The sequence below is a fragment of the Ostrea edulis genome, chromosome 2 (assembly GCF_947568905.1).
Source record: "Ostrea edulis chromosome 2, xbOstEdul1.1, whole genome shotgun sequence".
Taxonomy (NCBI): Eukaryota; Metazoa; Mollusca; class Bivalvia; order Ostreida; family Ostreidae; genus Ostrea; species Ostrea edulis.
This window is the reverse complement of record NC_079165.1, coordinates 42,486,075-42,504,977: the sequence shown is the minus strand read 5'-3', so window position 1 is coordinate 42,504,977 and position 18,903 is coordinate 42,486,075. Positions and strand designations below refer to the sequence as shown.

Genomic DNA, 18,903 nt, shown 5'->3' with positions numbered 1-18,903 from the left:
TTGTGTATGGTTGTGATATAACCTGAAGCCCACAATGTAGGGTAGATGAAAGGTGAAGATAACGAACAGTGGTCAATCTCATAACTCCTATAAGCAATACAAAATAGATAGTTGGGCAAACAGGGACCCCTGTATATACTAGAGGTGGGATCAAGTGCCTAGGAGGAGTAAGCATCCCCTGTCAACTGGTCACACCCACCGTGAGCCCTATATCCTGATCAGGTAAATGGAGTTATCCGTAGTCAAAATCAGTGTGCCAAAAGAACGGTCAACAGGGGATGCTCACTCCTCCTAAGCACCTGATCCCACCTCTGATGTTTCCAGGGGTCCGTGTTTGTCCAGCTATCTATTTTGTATTGCTTATAGGAGTTATGAGATTGATCACTGTTCGTTATCTTCGCCTTTCATGGAATGCCTAGGGCCTTCATTCATGCCAATTATTAAGTACAGTTATTTATAAAAACCAGGCAGAAATAAAAATATATGATTCCAAGTAGTTACATTTTTAAAAATAAAAATTGGCATAATTACATCGATATATATCTAAATGAATATCTAATCTTATATAAAAATGAATTTAATACTTTGGTTATTAGAATATCGAACTTATTGAAAACCATCTTTTGCTGATACAGTATGCAATATCCATTACATAGTGGTTATACATGAAGGGTTTTTAAAATATATCCTACACTTTCCATGTATGTGAATTTCAAAATTTTGTTCCATGGATTATTTAAACTATAAATATAAATTACGGATAGATTTATTAGATTAAGTTCATCTAATTTTAGCTATCTCCCTATGTCACTCGTCAGTGTAGTAGTCGAAAAGCGTATAGAGTACTCTTCTGTGTTTAGAAAGTCATGAGAGGTGAGGATTTAAAAGTGTATAACTTTGTTTTGCTGGATTTAATGAATATGTAAGTCGACATATTTCTTTAGAAAATTATATGACTCAATGGAAAATAAGTTTCCCTGCAGTTTTTTATCCGATAAAAACAAGTGTGCCACATCACCATATTTCCCATATGAAGACAGTTTGTGGTGAGGAGACAGTTAAAACCTCCTAAAATCAGTAACATTGGAAATATATACAGTCTGTGGGACATTTAATATGTTATCGAGCTGGTGTTTTTTTCACTATTTGGGCACTATGCGAGCTCTCCCTTCCATCTAAACTCTCTTGGAATACGCTCACACTCAAGACACAGTACGATAGCCAAAGCAGACATTGGGAGGAGCATTACTTTGTCCGTGTCGCGGCACCTTTATACAGTTTATGGATATGTTGGTCCCATTGATTCAGGTAATTATACATATATATGTATGCGTAATAGTGTGTTATATATATATATATATATATATATATATATATATATATATATATATATATATCCAAAATTGAAATAGAGTCTCAGTAATCAGATAATAATATTGAAAAAATATGAAATGAAAACACAGAAATCCTCCGTAAAGCTTTAGCGTTTATTACAATTACATCTTCAGAAGCTTTACAATGTGTGTGTGTGTGTGTGACTGTAGATGGAGAGTTTTGTAAGTATATGTGTAGAACATGTTGATCTATAAGAAATAATTTCATAGCAAAAATCAGCAAACTCTTATTAACTATTTTCATATAAATCTCATTACAATGTTGTTACATCTTCAAAGAATCCTGTTTATCAATCATACCTTTGTACTTGACCTTCGTATTTGGGAGAGGGCCTACATAGGCTTTGCCTGTTGCCCGATCCTATTGAATTTCTCAATAACATATGTTTAAATTAAATTAAAAGTCTCGTTTAAAGGCAGTATTTCGCAAATACGTTGGTAGTTATATTGATTGAGTTTGCCAATACAACCTATAATTGAAACAAATGCTGTCTGACGTGTTTTATACTGATTGTTAGGCCGTCATTGGTTCACTGATTTCGACTCAGAATTACTCCGTTTACCTAAGACATTGGGCTCACGGCGGGTGTCACCGGTAGATGGGGCAAGCTTACTCCTCCTAGGTACCTGATCCCACCTCTGGTATATCCAGGAGTCCGTGGTTGCCCAACTCTTTATTTTGTAATATTACAAGAGTTATAAGATTGATCATTGTTCATGATGTTCACCTTCAAGAACGTTAACTGAAGTCACACGAACGGTTTTAACTTTAAGCAGATGGTCATAAATCATTGAGAAACTTTCTACGATCTTCATTGATTCCATAGTTGTCTTAAATTTGTCCAGTATTCAGTTCGTTAAAGAGGTTCGCACCTGAAATTTGGAGTAATGTCAATTTTTTGGGAAGTGTAGTTTTGATTTCTACATTGAAGGAGAAATAGGAAATGAAAAACTGGAGTCGCAACGCTTGTTATTGAGCTACAGTGTTCTAAACATGACCTTTTTTGTACTTAAAATATATTTAATTAAACTTGATTTGTCTGTTGGTGTCAACGCAACATAAGCAACATAATCAATCATTACATGAAATTAGTAAATAGATAAAATAGTGTTTGCCCAACTCTCTATTTTGTATTGCTTATAGGAGTTATGAGATTGATCACTGTTTGTTATCTTCGCCTTTCATACATAATCATGTCTTCAAACATTTCAGATAAAAAAAAGTTTAATACCAGTAATGGAAATAAATTTATGATACAAGTAGTTAGGACTTGGAACTAGTTCAAATGTTGTATTCATTAATTTGGTTGATATATTTTTCCGGTTGATATATTTTTGCACTTGATATAAGAAAAAAATCATGAGATCAAATTTGAGAGTTTAAAAAGACATATTAGGAGTACTGTCAATTTCTAAAATTTCACATAATTTTTAAATCCTTGTCTTGAAATTTAAAATGAAACTTTAAAAAGAGGGGGAGGGTGGAGACCAAATTTTTAGATTATTGGCGAAAATACTGAATTTTAAAACTAAATGTCGAGTAAATTAATTAAAACTTTTATAAAAATTGGTATTCTGTTCGGAAAAATATATCAACCAAAGTAATGAATTACAACATTTGAACTAGTTCCAAGTTTCAGCTACTTGTATCATAAATAATAAAACCGAAATACACGTATAGGAGTATAAAAATAGAAGATATACATGTATTGGATGAAACAGAAACTGTAACGGACCGGTCAATCTTTATTGGGGTTGGGGGGGGGGGGTTGGGACCGGTGTATTCCATATTTCCATTTTTAAAATCCATATGTCCTATCTTCTAAAATTACAAAACAAAATGTTGTCCTCTATCAGATGTGTAATAAAAAAGTGCATGTCCTATCTAATAAATAAATACATATGTATGATTAAACAACAATTTTACTTCATTTTAAAAATCTTCGCAGTTCTTCATAATTATCACTTAAAATTTGCCCCTCCATTGTTAGAATCAGCTGAGGGATTCAAGCTCCTGAGAAACTTTTCTCGACTTTGTCATGTTTGTTCGGTATTAAATTTGTCGAGTGAAGTTACAAATCTCATTATTTTCATCTTGTTTGTTTTTGTTAAAATATTGTTTAAAGTGCTACTTTTGCATATTTTCAAATTACTGTTTTACTGAATTTTTGTCTCGTACACTTACAAGTATTTTTCACATATCAGTATTCACTATGAAAGGTGTAGATAACGAACAGTGATCAATCTCATAACTGCTATAAGGCCTTGGATATACCAGAGGTGGGATCAGGTGCCTAGGAGGAGAAAGCATCCCCTGTCGACCGGTAACACCCTCGGTGATCCAAGTAAACGGAGTTATTCGTAGTCAAAATCAGTGTGTCCAGAACGGCCTAACAAACGGTAGGAAGCAAGACATACAGTATTTGACCTAATGATAGCTAATTGGCAAACTCAAATGGTTAAATATGTGTTTAGACTTTAGTTAATTTCTGGTCTGTATCCTTCAAGTTATGACCAACATGATACACCATTTTTATTTTCTATGATTGAAATCCATACTCCATGCAAAACTTACATGTAATTTTTGCAATTTCATTCACAGCTGAATAGTTCTTTTGTGATTTTTAATTACATGTTTTAATATAAAAAATTGTCTAAGGTCCAGTATTTTACTTCATATTGTCTGTAGTATATACAACTTGGACATGAAATACAGCATACATACAATTTAGTATTATTGTTTGTAAGATAGTTGAATTAAAAGTTTGAAATACATGTACTTTATACTATTTTGGTTCATTGATACATTTGCAAAAAAAATATAGCTGTCCTATCAGTGTTGAAAATAATAATAATAATAAAAAAAGTTGGAGTCCTATCAGTATGTAAGTCAAACTAAATGTGCCCTATTGCATTTTGCACCGGTCCCAACTCCCCAATAAATATTGACTGGTCCCTAAAATCACGCAGATTTAGAACTTTGTGGTTAATCAATCCCTTTGCCGCAAAATATAGTCCCTGCAAAACCCTTTTAAAATATGTATTGACATATTTTCTTCAACTGGACAGGGTTCAGTAATAGATATGCGATATGTTTGCACTAGTGGGATCAGTATTGAACCAGCAAATACTTAGTTGTAACATCCTGCACATTTGTGCTCAAAAGCTTAGGAACTAACTTCCTTAACGTAGTTCCACACTCCTGTGACGTTATAAGATTTTGCAAAGTCAATGATTTAATGACTGGAACATAAATTTTGTTCGAGTCTTTTTCAATAGTTATTTTAAAACAAATTGTCAGCCATAAAATATTTCAAAAGTCTTAAGTTATATTTGAATAGTCAATGATATGTTTCAAAATATTGAATCCAAGGACAATAACTCTGTTTTCAATAAATTATTTATCAAGTCCATTATGCGATAGATTTCCTTTATTTTTAACAAAAACATTTTACCAAGGTGATAAGGAATCATTATCTGTGTCTTTTCGTGAAATTACATAAAATTTTAATCCATGAGTAATTTTGAATAGCTCAGCTGTATGGTACCAGACTTCGATTTTTTATGGGGGTATACATACTCTAGAAGCTATAGATTTGAAATTATCAAGGAAAGATATGGATTTTTTTATAAATAACTATAATAGATGTACATCTACTAATATAAACAGAAACAAGATGTGTTTGTGAAACACAAATGCCCCCGAGAATGGCCAATTTCGAAGATGGCCAAGGTCACAAGGGTAAATATCTTGGTACCAGTAGAAAGATCTTGTCAAAAGAAATGCTCATGTACAATATGAAAGCTCTAATATCTACCATTTAGAAGTTATGACCAATGTAAAAAAAAATTAAAGTAGGTCAAATGTCAAGGTCAAAAGGTTCAATACCAACGGAAAGATCTTGTAACAAGGAATACTCATGTGAAATATCAAAGCTCTATCACTTACTGTTCAAAAGTTATTAGCAAGGTTAAAGTTTCAGACAGAATGACAAAATTACAGAATGACAGACAGGACAAAAACAATATGCCCCCCCCCCACCCCCCGATCTTCGATCTCGGGGGCATAAAAATGATATGTAAACCATGCTATAAGGAAATTGTGTCCACATTTATTCGTTTTTTAACATTTTGGGGAATAACGCTAATTCAATAAGTCTACACTTATTGTTCTAAAACTTCATGAACATATTGAAAATGGTCTGTGTTTTAGTTATTGACATGTTTCTTGATAAATAAATTCAATTAAACAATTTTCTTGTTGTTTTTATTTTAAAATAACGACAAATAACTGTTTCCAATGAATTTCATTAAAATCTACATAGGGGTACGTGACTTCAGTAGTGTCTGTAATGAAAATTAAAATGGAAATCCTTAACTAATTTGCATTTTTTCATTACTCTGAATGTTAATTTATTGATTCCAAACAAAAACATGCTACCTAAACCCCAAAAATCCAGGACTAAGGACCCACCTTAAGCGAAAGAGTGTTGCGTGGATCTTGAATTTTTAAACTAATGCACGCCGTTGATATGAAAGTTGATGTTACATATATGTATAGGGGATTCAACAGTCAATTAAAAAGTGAGAAATTCAAAACTTCTGTAATCGTCGTAGTGATTTTATTTCTAAATACATCTTCTTATGAGGCTGAATTCTATCCGAAACCATTCATAATTAAGATTTTCTCTAAAATAAAATTATGTTGACTGATGATTACTCTGTCTACATCTAATGCATCACAATTGGTACCGTATAAGTTTTACACTTGATCAACATATAGGGATCAGGAAGGGTGTGACCGAACAAGGTGGATCCTAACTGCTCCACCACTCCTGATCCTGATCCCTATACATTCATCAGATTGATGCGATTAATGATTCTTCGTTATCTTCACTTCTTCATGGTCATCTTAGCTTATGAACAATTTTTAAAAGATTATCAAAGACGAAGAGAAACATTCTACTTACTGATAAAATACAAGAACATTGAATGTCACCTTTGTAGGTAGCATTGGATATTAGACATATCAGACACTAGGAATGACCAATATATGACTTTGGTTGTACATACGATAATAACAGTTTAAACAAGACATATTCAAGAAAGGTAACTAGAACCAAATACGAATGGTTTTAACTTTAAACAGATTGTGATAAAATACAAAGAGATTTTGCAGTTTCTTGGATGACTCTGTAGTTGTTCTTTTTTCTATTTTCAATATAATGGCAACTCTTCAATTCGTTACTCTAAAGAGTGACATGCCTATTATGAAGTGTTCAACAAAGACAAGTATCTGACAACGAATTCAAGTCATATTGTTTCAAGTCCCTTTAAAAGCGATAATTTTAAAACTTCGATGTTCATCGTAGTGATCATTTTAGTTCAAAGTTATAGTCTATTGTATAGTGTCAATCTAGGTATTCATGAATTATGTTTTAGCATGTTAATGTATTGTAGGATTTACCAAATATGTCGGATATTGAATAAACCCTGCACATGTAATGGACCATTTTTTAGAACATGTTACAGATCATTTACTAATAGTTATATTCTTATCCAAAGAAACATTGTAATAAATTTACAATTACAAGTCAGTAATTACAAGAGCAGAGAAAGAGTGTTAGAGTTACCTTCCGCAATATAGAATGCAATCACAGCGATGAACAGGAGTGATACCATACGATGGATGTCTGAAATATGAATATCATAGATTTATTGAAATACACACAACTGGGAAGTTACAATTCATAATTTGATATGATGAAAGGTGAAGATAACGAACAGTGATCAATCTCATAATTCATATAAGCAATACAAAATAGAGAGTTGGGCAAACACGGAACCCTGGATCTACCAGAGGTGGGATCAAGTGCTTAGGAGGAGTATGCATTCCCTGGTCACACCCGCCATGAGCCTCATATCTGGATCAGGTAAACGGAATTATCCGTTGTCAAAATCAGTGTACCAACAACGGCCTAACAATCAGTATAGGATAATTCAGACAGCATTTGTCCCAATGAGAAGTTGTATTGGCAAATTAGTTGTTATAACGACCATAGAATTTGTAAAATAATGACTTTAAACCAGACTGTTGAAACCATCAACTTGTTTGTCGGTGGCCTGCTTCGATTAAAAAACTGATCATACGCAGAACAGTCCCATGCGTATCGAATCAATTGAGAGATAGAAACACCATCTGCAGATGAAAATGGGATATTGCTACATGAATATGGGAAGCTAACGATAGAAAAGCTGAAATCATCCCTTTTATCCTAAGGTTGAGTTGTTACTTTGCTATTGATATCTATTTTCAATACAATATATATTCTATAATAAAAATAATATACTTTATTTATACAGGATTACACACATATTGCATGAAAGGTGAAGGAAACGAACAGTGATCAATCTCATAATATACATGTAAGTCCTAAGCAATAAAAAATAGAGAGTTGGGCAAACACGAACCCCTGTATATACCAGAGGTGGGATCAGGTGCCTAAGAGGAGTAAGCATCCGCCGTGAGCTCTATATCTTGATCAGCTAGACGGACTTATCCGTAGTCAAAATTAGTGAGCCAAGAACGCCCATGGGCACGACTTGTGGTTCTTTCTTAGCGGACCTGGTTTTGTACTCTTTAACAGATACGCAACTATGTTAAGGGCTTCTATAGTATAATGTACCATAATTTTTGGTGTGAAATTATACCTCAAATTCACAAGCATGATTATGATTGTTTTGATTAAAAACGGAAACAATACTGTCCATATCTTGACTGCGACCGAGCTACATAAATTTCCTTCATGGTAATTTCCCGCGACGACAACATGGTACTTTGTTTTTAGAAAACATCAAGATGCCCTACTTTTAAACAAAAGTTCGGGTTTATGCGGGTTACAAGCTGAACATTTATTGATATACTAAATCCTTTCAGTGAAAAGTACTGGAATTAAATGCATGCATGCTATGATAATCTAAGAACATATTGACAGTCATCAGCGAATTACTGGGATTACCCACAATCCTATAGATGCCATATACCATTAATTTATAACGCATATGTTGATCCTTGCACTTTTCAGGCTCATACATATATCTTGATTAGAAGAGTTAAGATCTTGTGCTCAATCCTTTTGTTATAACATCTAGACAATAAAATATGTTCAAATCACATATATCTAGAATATATATTTAAAAAATTGTATTGCTGGCTATAGCAGATGCACCCGAACTTTTGCACTTTTTATGTACGGTAAATGAGTCCATTTTAAACGCACCAAACATTCAGATTAGGGGCGATTTCAAGGTCACATTATAATTAAAAATTTTACAAAGTAAAGTGTTGGGCAAACAGGGACCTCTGGATCAGGTGCCTAGGGGAAATAAGCATCCCCTGTCGACAGGTCAGATCCGCCATGGTACCTATGTTTTGACCATGTAAACGGAGTAATCTGTAGTCAAAATCAGTGTGCAAATAACGGCATAACAATCAGTACACTGCGTATAGAATCAGTTGAGGGGTATAAACACCATATGCAGGTGCTAATGGAATATTGCTACATAAATATGGGAGTTGACGATGGAAAAGCTGAAATCATCTCGTTTGTTATAAAGTTGAGTTGCTAGTTTGCCGTTAATATCCATTTTCAATTAAATATCTAAGTACGAAGCAGATGTGGAGGACTCCGTGGCGTCTTTTATCACGAGTTTACAGGAATATATCGAATCGACATATCAATGAAAATGATAATTGTTAATAGATAAAACATCGTCGATATATCTAAAGAAAAAATTTCCTGAGCTGGCGATCGACTTGACATTTGGATGTATCGACGAAGTTTTATCTTTTGGAAATACCCAATTTCATTCTTGTTTCGATTCGATATGTCCCGTTGGGTTCGAAGTGAAGAGCAATGCGGGGGTCTTCCATGTCTGCTTCATATTTGGATAATTTCTTGAACATGGATCTTGAAAGCAGGCAGCTCAGCATTGTTACAAACGGATTGCGCCAATAAATAAAACATCCTAAGCCATTCCGTTTGTTTCGTTGGTTTCCCGTATTTGTGTGGCAATATTCTATATATTCCATTGCCGCCTGCTTTGTTTCTGTCTCGTGGCTGTTTTGATACTTAAGATCATGTTCTGTGTATGATCATGTTGTTGTTTTTATCAAATCGAGGCGGAAATGGATGGATGTTGCATGGGTTTGGTAGCTTCGATTAGGGTCGGTATTTTATGGCCATCTGATTTGCATATACAGCTTATACATGTAATTGCGTTGACTGCAGTTTTGCGTGTTTCATGCCGGTTAATAGTCCGTTCTTTTCATATTGATTTTAACTACGAATTACTCCGTTTGCCTGATCGGAGTATGGGGCTAAGGGCGGGTGTGATCGGTTGGCAAGGGGTATCCACTCCTCATAACAACCTGATGCCAGCTCTCATGTCTCCAAAAGTCCGTATTTATCCTATGCTAAACTTTGTATTCTTTGTAAGATTTCTGAGAAAAATTTGTTCCTTTCATTCACTGCTTCCTCTTATAGTCTTTATCCATTGTGACAGAGTACTCTAGTTCTTTTTCATATTTTAGCCCATCGTCTGAGATGATATTCAATAAAATTCATATTAAAGATGGACTTCTGTCTCCCATTGAAAGATCGTTGCTCTCTGAATTTTTGACTTTTAAAAGAAATTGCATCCAGTCATTATTTTCAACTACGCGGGAAATCAGTCAAATAATATTGCATAGAGGAAGGATTTATTAATGCGTGTTTGAATTGTTGCACACATGAATTGAATGAACGATATCTTTAATTCAAATGAATTCAAGAACATTTTTGAATAATTGCGTGCATTAGTTATGTACATGTATTATAGTTATTGATATCACATACAGTAAATAAAACGTGATTATTAGGAAGTCAATTGGAGCTCCAAATTAAATGTTCCTTATGTAACATAAATGATCTATGTCCGTATTGAAAATTAACTAATGATTTTATGAATGTAATTGTAATCCGTCATGCTGAATAGTTGACAAAGACAAAATGAATAGTCGTCCATAATTTCAAAATTGCAAATATGTTTATAATTGTAGTTTTTGTCCAGTGCGACAATTTTTAAAATGGCAAAATTATGAATACATGTCGTTTCTTCTCGTCAAACGCGATAATCGAAAACATAATGCACTATACGAATCCCAAACAGAAAAACTGCTATATTGTAAACAGTGGCCTGATTTCTAAATAGACATTGTCAGGTAGAGTACAACCTAATTTCGGTAAAATGGTTTTACCTTAAAGTTTTAATGCGCAAACTTCCCAGAACAGTCCTGGACCATTCGATATCTGACATACTGGACAGTTTTCGACTTATTACTTACTTTCAAGATCTGTGTCATCAAAAAACATGTTAAACCAAAATATTTTTTTTTTGTTTATCCATGGGTTTGTACATGTCAGTAACTGTTAATAAATTATATTACAAAACGTCGTAACAGTGACTTCTATAATCACGGGGGGAAATAAGAACATCGAAAATATCACGAATCTGAAAAGTGAAGACTAGAATAACTAGATTGTCATAATTCTTTGGTCGTTATAACCATGTAGTTTGCCAATACAACATATCATTGGGTCAAATGCTGTTGGATTTTTAATTTTTAACATCAAAAATGAAAAATATTTCTTTCGAAAAACGTGAACCAGTCCCTTTAAAGGACACATCTCAGGTTTTCAAAGTATACACAATTATATGCATTTTGACTTCCTTAATTAATTCTGATAGTTCATTCGCCGAAATATTGCGATAATTAACCACAATATGGACTTAAATCTAAATCCATAAGCCTAGTTAATTAGTTATGTAGTCACGTGGTACTGAGACGTCAAATGCGACCTTCGTCGATCAACGTATTGTGAAAGAAGTTTTAGATATTTGGAAAAACTCGGGTTTTAGGGGCCTGATTTATTACCACAAATAAAATTTATTTCCATGTTGACAAATTTACTGAGTCTTATATGTTTTAGCCATCAGTGCATCCAAATGTAGAGAAGAAAGCGAGTATGAAATCTGCCATTGCGACTGAGTAAATAATGTTTACATGGGGTCGCTGTCTAAACACTATTTAGTAATGTTATCCCTTTAAATATTTGTAATTATCTTAATTTTAAATAAACAGTGCATTTATTATTAAATCTATTTTTGGATTAGATAAATTATGATACGATATATCATTGACAACAAGGCCTTGACCTACTTTCATTGGTGCATTTCGAAAATCTTTTAACAGAAAAATGATCAAATTTATAGTGGAAATCACAATACTTTAATATTTAAATGAAGCGATTTTATTATCGTTATTTCTTAATTTACACGTCGTTAGGAAGTGGGAGCACGGCGTTTATAATTTAAATACGTATTGTTACACATTCATTAAAAAATTTCTAAGATTATGTAAAGTTTGTCCACTAGACAAATCAAAATGTTTGTTGTGGTTTTCACTAGACTCACAAGCCTCATTTGTAACTCCATCTCTATTCAGACCTTAGCATTTAATTTCAAAGCAGATTCAACGGATTTCCTCTCAGCCTTTAGTATTATTGCCCAGAGACCATCAACTTCCTCATTTTTGATGAGTTGGATATTTTGTGCCAGGTTTTTTTTTTTTTTTTTTTTTTTTTGTTTTTTTTTTTTAGGGGGGGGGGTATAACGAGAATAGTAACCACAAGAGAACCGGGGAAAAAAGACCAAAGCAGAGTGGAGATGTATGAAATGAGTAGTTTTATCAAACTTCTTTCCCAGTAGTTGTTTTTGGAAGTTGTGGAATTTAATTGTTACTTATCATAAGGAACAGTTTCCAAACTTAAATGCACTGTTGGTCCTTATATCAGCAGTACACACTGCTGGTTGTGAGAGGGAATGTTCCATGCAAAATCAAATACTAACCAAGGTAGGGAAGAGGCTTACTGTTGATACCCAAGGGAAATTGATGAGTGCCAAACTGTGCATTCTGAACAAACGATCATTAGCTGAAAAAACATTAGGGGTGTGGAAATCTGATAAAATGCGAAAGATATTCTCTAAGGGGTGTGACAAGACTAAGCTTTTTCCTTAGCTTGGTTGTTTGTACATGTGATTGTCAGGCTGGGTTTTTTTTCCAAATGATACAATTTGGACTCATTGATTTTTTAGCTTGGGACTCGTTATTATACGTGTATTCAGGGGGGGGGGGGTCAGCTTGACTCATGATATCCGTTTTCTAAAAAATTAATCACTGGAAAGCGAACAGCGATCAATCTCAAAAATACAATAAAGAATACACCAGAGAAGTGGGATTAGGTACCTAAGAAGAGTAAGTACCCCCTTCTAATCGATCACACCCGCCGTCAGCACTATATCGTGATCAGGTATACGGAGTAAAATTCATTATGTAAGAGCGACTTGACAAGTGGAACGAAACTCGTTAAGTAATAGTAAGATCATTTGAAGAGAAATCTTCGTCGCAAAGAATGGGCGGAGCGTAACGTAGTGAAGCGAAGCCTATTCTTTGTGACGAAGATTTCTCTTCATATGATCTTACTTACTTAGAACAGAATCCAACCAATCAAATCAATGTTTCAAAATAAACCCCACCCATTATTGTGTCACAAACTCACAATAGTGTCATGCCTGAGTTACGGCTTTGATTAGGGACTCGTTGTAAAATCGAACACAATTCCCGTGAAAATCAAACACTCATACTTTCAAAATGGACATTCAAGCAAGTCAGGGTACGTGGGATGCAAAGGAAATTGATTTTGATTTGCTAGGAGACTAGGGTGGAGAAGATGTTAAAGCCACCCAATTGATGAACATTCCTACTCTAAGCTTATATCATGATGTGGCAAATAACGGTCGTTTTTCTGCACCCATGAGTTCTGAGGAAATCGCGGAGAAAAAGAAAAATGCGGTGCCTCTGAAAACAAGGCAAAATGAAATATGGGCTATTAAGTTGTGGAAGGATTGGGCGGAGAACAGAAAATTGCAAGTTTTAACCCATCTGAAGGGTGGTTCTATTCCAGCAGACCCAGAGGATCTAACGCACGATATGTTGGATTTTTGGCTTCAACGCTTCATCTGCGAAATAAGGCGAAAAATGAAGATCCATATCCGCCAAATACACTAACACAAATTGCATCTGTGTAATAAATGGAAAAAGTAGATTTTAATTATTTTAAAGATGATGATCAAGTATTTGCTGGTTTTCGAAAGGCTTTAGATTCAAGAATGAAGGAATTAACGGCAGACGGCATAGGAGTAAATAAAAAAGGAGCGATCCTGTAACACGAAAAGATGAAGAGAAAATTTGGGATAATGGTGTCTTTCTTTTATTTATTTTCATTTGATACAGCCGAGGGACTTTCAAATGCCGTGTTTAATTATAACGGAAAAGCAATTAGATTTAGAGGAATGGAATGGCATAAAAGCCTAGATGCAGAGCAATATGAAATCAAAACTGATCCAGAAAGTAACTTGCAGTACATTCAATTTACCGCCATAATTTCAAAAAACGCACAGGGAGGGCTTAAACATAGAAACGTAGAAAATCAAATCGTGAAACATTACGAACAACCTGAAATTGTCGGTGTTTAGTAAAACTTTACTCAATTTACTTGTCATTGATCCCACGAGTTGGACCGTTTTCTCGTAAACCATCGATTGAAAGTTTCAATTCTAGGAGCGAAAACAAAATCCCGCGATTTAGTGCTGGGAAAATTCCAATTAACAAATTATCCACTATGTTTAAGAAATTTTATGAGGATGCGGGAATTTCTGTGGATGATCGAAACATCACCAACCACTCTGGAAGGGTAACTCTGTGTACCACCTTATATAATAATGGTTATAATGACAAAGCCGTCGCCAGCAGGAGTGGACATCGATCGAATGCAATACAGAAATATCAACGGGAACATTTTCCAATACTGAAGGAAATAAGCAACACTCTTGCCCCTCCTCTGTCAAAAGGCGATAAAAATGCTCCAAAATATAATGTAAACTTGTCAAACAATGATGAAAAAGTCTTAAAACGGTCAACAGAATATAGAATACAATACAAAAGCTTATCATCCAAAAAGGTTTGAATTTAAAAAATGTGAATTACAAATAAAATACAGCATCTTGCATTAAATGTGATATCGTGTTGTTTGTTTATCAAAGTCAATACTTGAATAAACACCCATTTTCCAGGGGGTGTTTTCTTTTGGGGGGGGGGGTGCGCAAAATGAACCAATCAAACACTCTTCAATGCCTGAATAATAGAACGATTCTTCACCATGAAGAATCCATTCTTTGTGAGATTTTGGGGTATTGGCTTGGCTGAAAAGGTGGGTTATGTTCTCAACAGCATTCGTCTGTTTTATTTGTAGCATAAAAGGTGAAGATAACATATTGTATTCAATATAATGAATACAAATTGGAGAACAGTATAAACACAGACCCCAGGAAACATCAAATGTGGGATCAGGTGGCTAGCAGGAGTAATCTTTCCTTCAGTAACCATTGCAACATTTTCACCGATTGGCATATCATTGTTTGCGGGGTGTGTTATGTAAACGATGCATAAATTACTTGAATGTGTATCTTTATAAAAACTACATTCAAATTGATTTTGAAAGGGATCCATGTTTTTATTATCATTTTTCCCAATGCAAACAAGTCAACGTGGTTGTTCAACCCGCTGTGAGCCCACTGAATGAAATAATCCGTAGTCAACGATTTCTTGGGTTATTACAGAATGTTTCAAAGTTATAAGATTTCATATTTATTCTTTATCATATCTAACAAAACATGCAGTTATTAATTTGTTATACGTTTTTTATATTATAGGTTTAAAATATTGACATTTATAAAGGCACAATATACGTGAGCCAAATAAGGAACTTCTACCCAATTCAAGCTATTTTCAAAAAATATTTGTATTAACTTACCAGTCATTTTTGATATTGAATTCACTTGTCACACAGTGCCGAGTAACAAAACACTGAACAGGTAATGAATAATTGGGGGAGATAAGCTATCTAGTCATATAGCCCACGTGGTTAAACATTCTGAACTGACAAACTGGCAGACAGTAAAAAGATTTTTCAGGTGCTCTTAAACAATTCTACGATCAATATGTAATACAAGTGGTTATCCTATATAGAAAAAAGAATGCAATACGTGTACTATAGGCTTGTGTTTCTCACAGAAACTCAGTATATAACAAGAAACTCACAGGCCTTATCTGTCATCTGAGTATTAGTTAAAGGTATCACTAGTCCCAATGGCTATCAAATCTAGAAAAATAATTTCCTATTCTGCATATATAAGCTAGATTCTAAAATTCAGTAACAGTGCTAAACAAGATATGTTCTTAAAACTTGCATACCATCGAAAGTGCCTATACTGATGAAAGACTTTACATAATATATGTAGCATTAACAGGATATGACTAATATGGATCCGTCATAAAGTCAAAACCCTGGGATTATGGTACGCATTTTTTGTGCTTTTCCTAGATATGTACATTTTTATATAGTTCTTATGCACTATCAGCAAACTTAAAGAAGTCTTTCAAATGATATAGAAAATAAACACTAAAACTTTTGGCACCCTGGAACCAAAATCCTTACCCCTGGAATTATGAAAATTACATTTTTGGTAGAGGATTGCCTACTCCTTATAGATATTCATTTACTTTCAATTTAGCATCAATTGTATTTAAGAAGATATTATTTTAATGTTTTACACATGTACACTATATATAGCAAGTTAGGTCCCGCCCTTAAATAAGAACCTCTACCCAGAGGATCATGAAAATTTACAATTTTAGTAGAGGCTATCCTGCTCTACGTCGTAATGCATTTAGTTTTTTCTAAAATATATACGGTTGTAGACAAGAAGAGATTTGAAAATTAGTAAATTTTTGGCAGTTTTTGTACCCTGCCCAAGGCCCCAGGGTTGCAGGAGTCCTGAAATTTACCATTTACGCCACTCTTATCCCAAAAGCTTCATACCACGTTTGAAAAGAATTAGAATGGTCGTTATCAAGAAGTTAAAAAATTTCAAATGTTAACGCATTTAATTACTAAAAATCCTCCTGATACCAACCCCTATCCCTGGGATCATGAAATTTGCAGTTTTGGTAAAGGACTACTTGCTCACCCTGTAGTGGTGAAACGATTATCGCCAATGATCGATTGTCGGTCGTTCAGAGATCTATGATGCTACTAATTGATTACAAAATAAAAGTCGCCGACATCGTTGACCAAATTTTTTTTAAATCCGGAAATCAGTTTAATTTTGTTAAGATTTTATTTTCTGTATGTCAAACCCGATAAAAAAAAAAATAAGCAAAAAATGGCGGGAGAAGAGAAATACCGGAATAATAATGTCATTCAACAATCTGATCAGTGATGTTCCTACACGGTGGAATTCAACATTGTATAATATTTTACAGCGCTTGGTTGAACAATTTCCTGCCCTGATGGCTCTTGCTAATGATCCTGCATTATCAAAACATGAAGTTCTACTTTGAACAAGAGGCCCATGGGCCACATCACTCACCTGAGTCACCTTGGCCCATATCTGAAGACTTTCCATATATATTTGCATGTAAAACCTTAGTCCCTATTATGGCCCCAACCTACCCCTGGAGGCCATGATTTTTGCAAACTTGAATCTACACTATGTCAGAAAGCTTTCATGTAAATGTCAACGTCTTTGGCCCAATGGTTCTTGTAAAGATTTTTTAAAGATTTTCCCTATATTTGTATGCAAAACTTTGATCCCCCTTGTGGTCCCATCCTACCCCTGGGGGCCATGATTTGAACAAACTTGAATCTGCACTATGTCAGAAAGCTTTCATGTAAATATCAGCTTTTCTGGTTCAGTGGTGTAAAACTTTGACCCCCCCCCCCTCACTGTGGCCCCCATCCTACACCCGGGGTCCATGATTTGAACAAACTTAAATCTGCACTATGTCAGAAAGCTTTCATGTAAATATCAGCTTTTCTGGCTCAGTGGTTCTTGAGAAGAAGATTTTTTAAAGATAATCCCTATATATTTGTATGTAAAACTTTGATCCCCTATTCTGGCCCATCCAACCCCCGGGAGCCATGTTTTTAACAAACTTGAATCTGCATTATGATATCAGCTTTTCTGCCTAAGTGGTTCTTGAGAAGAAGATTTTAAAAGATTTTTCCTATATATTTGTATGTAAAACTTTGATCCCCTATTGTGGCCCCATCCAACCCCCGGGGCCATGATTTTAACAAACTTGAATCTGCACTATGTCAGAAAGCTTTCATGTAAATCTCAGTTTTTCTGGCTCAGTGGTTCTTGAGAAGAAGATTTTTAAAGATTTATCCTATATATTTGTATGTAAAACTTTGATCCCCTATTGTGGCCCCATCCAACCCCCGGGGCCATGATTTTAACAAACTTGAATCTGCACTACGTCAGAAAGCTTTCATGTAAATTTCAGCTCTTCTGGCCTAGTGGTTCTTGAGAAGATTTTTAAATGACCCCACCCTATTTTTGTATTTTAGTGATTATTTCCCCTTTGAAAGGGACATGGCCCTTCATTTGAACAAACTTGAAAGCCCTTCACCCAAGGATGCTTGTGGTCAAGTTTGGTTGACATTGGCCTAGTGGTTCTGGAGAAGAAGTCGAAAATGTAAAAAGTTTACAGACAGACGGACAGACGACGGACAACAGGCGATCAGAATAGCTCACTTGAGCTTTCAGCTCAGGTGAGCTAAAAACTGTATATTTTCCTTTGAAGAACAGACCACAGTTGAGAGAATTATGGCCTTACTTCAACCATTTAAAAAAAGCCACTACAATTATATGTGCTGATAAGACACCCACTATGCACAAAATTTTACCAATAGTAATGAAACTTTTGAAAATCATTGGTACAAAAGATGATGATGAACCAATAATCAGAAGAATGAAAAAGAAAATCCATGTTGAGCTCAACAAAAGAGCAGAGACTGACAAAACCACCTAAATGGGGGTCTTATGAACCCATTTACTAAAGACATGAACTTTGTCCCAGAATTGAGAGAACAGGCTTATCAGTATCTACGAGACGAAGTACAAAACAAATGGAAAATTTTATTTTCTCTTGGTTGTTAACTTTGTTTCTGATATCTTTGAGACAAATAAATTCAATTACTTGATATATTGAAGTTCTGGTTGATTTACGTGTGAACAAAAGAAACAAAGAAAAATTCAAATGTTGTCTATATGTTTAATGATTCTGTTATCTATCATGAGGGGGGTTAAAACACTTGAATGACTATCCCGATTATAATCGATTATATGTGTGCGATTATTACCAATGATCGATTATGCTTTTTGGTCCAATTGCCCATCACTACCCTGAAGTCAGAACGTTTACCCCGGGGATCATGATATTTATCAATTTGGTAGAGACATTCCTGCTCTACCTCAATATGCAAATAGTTTTTCTTACATA

The 18,903-nt window shown here is 34.5% G+C and overlaps 1 protein-coding gene across 1 annotated transcript in view; it reads right to left on the bottom strand.

The window, feature by feature from the left end:
• The window catches only part of LOC125667017 (uncharacterized), a 104,245-nt gene extending 88,808 nt beyond the window's left edge, over positions 1-15,437 (bottom strand). Inside the window, exons 1-2 of the mRNA XM_056154073.1 lie at positions 15,368-15,437; positions 7,028-7,087 (exon numbers count right to left, since the gene is read on the bottom strand). Coding sequence (XP_056010048.1) covers positions 7,028-7,087; positions 15,368-15,374 — 67 coding nt within the window. The 5' untranslated portion in view covers positions 15,375-15,437. The remainder of the gene's footprint in view (positions 1-7,027; positions 7,088-15,367) is intronic.
• Between the last annotated feature and the right edge of the window lie 3,466 nt (positions 15,438-18,903).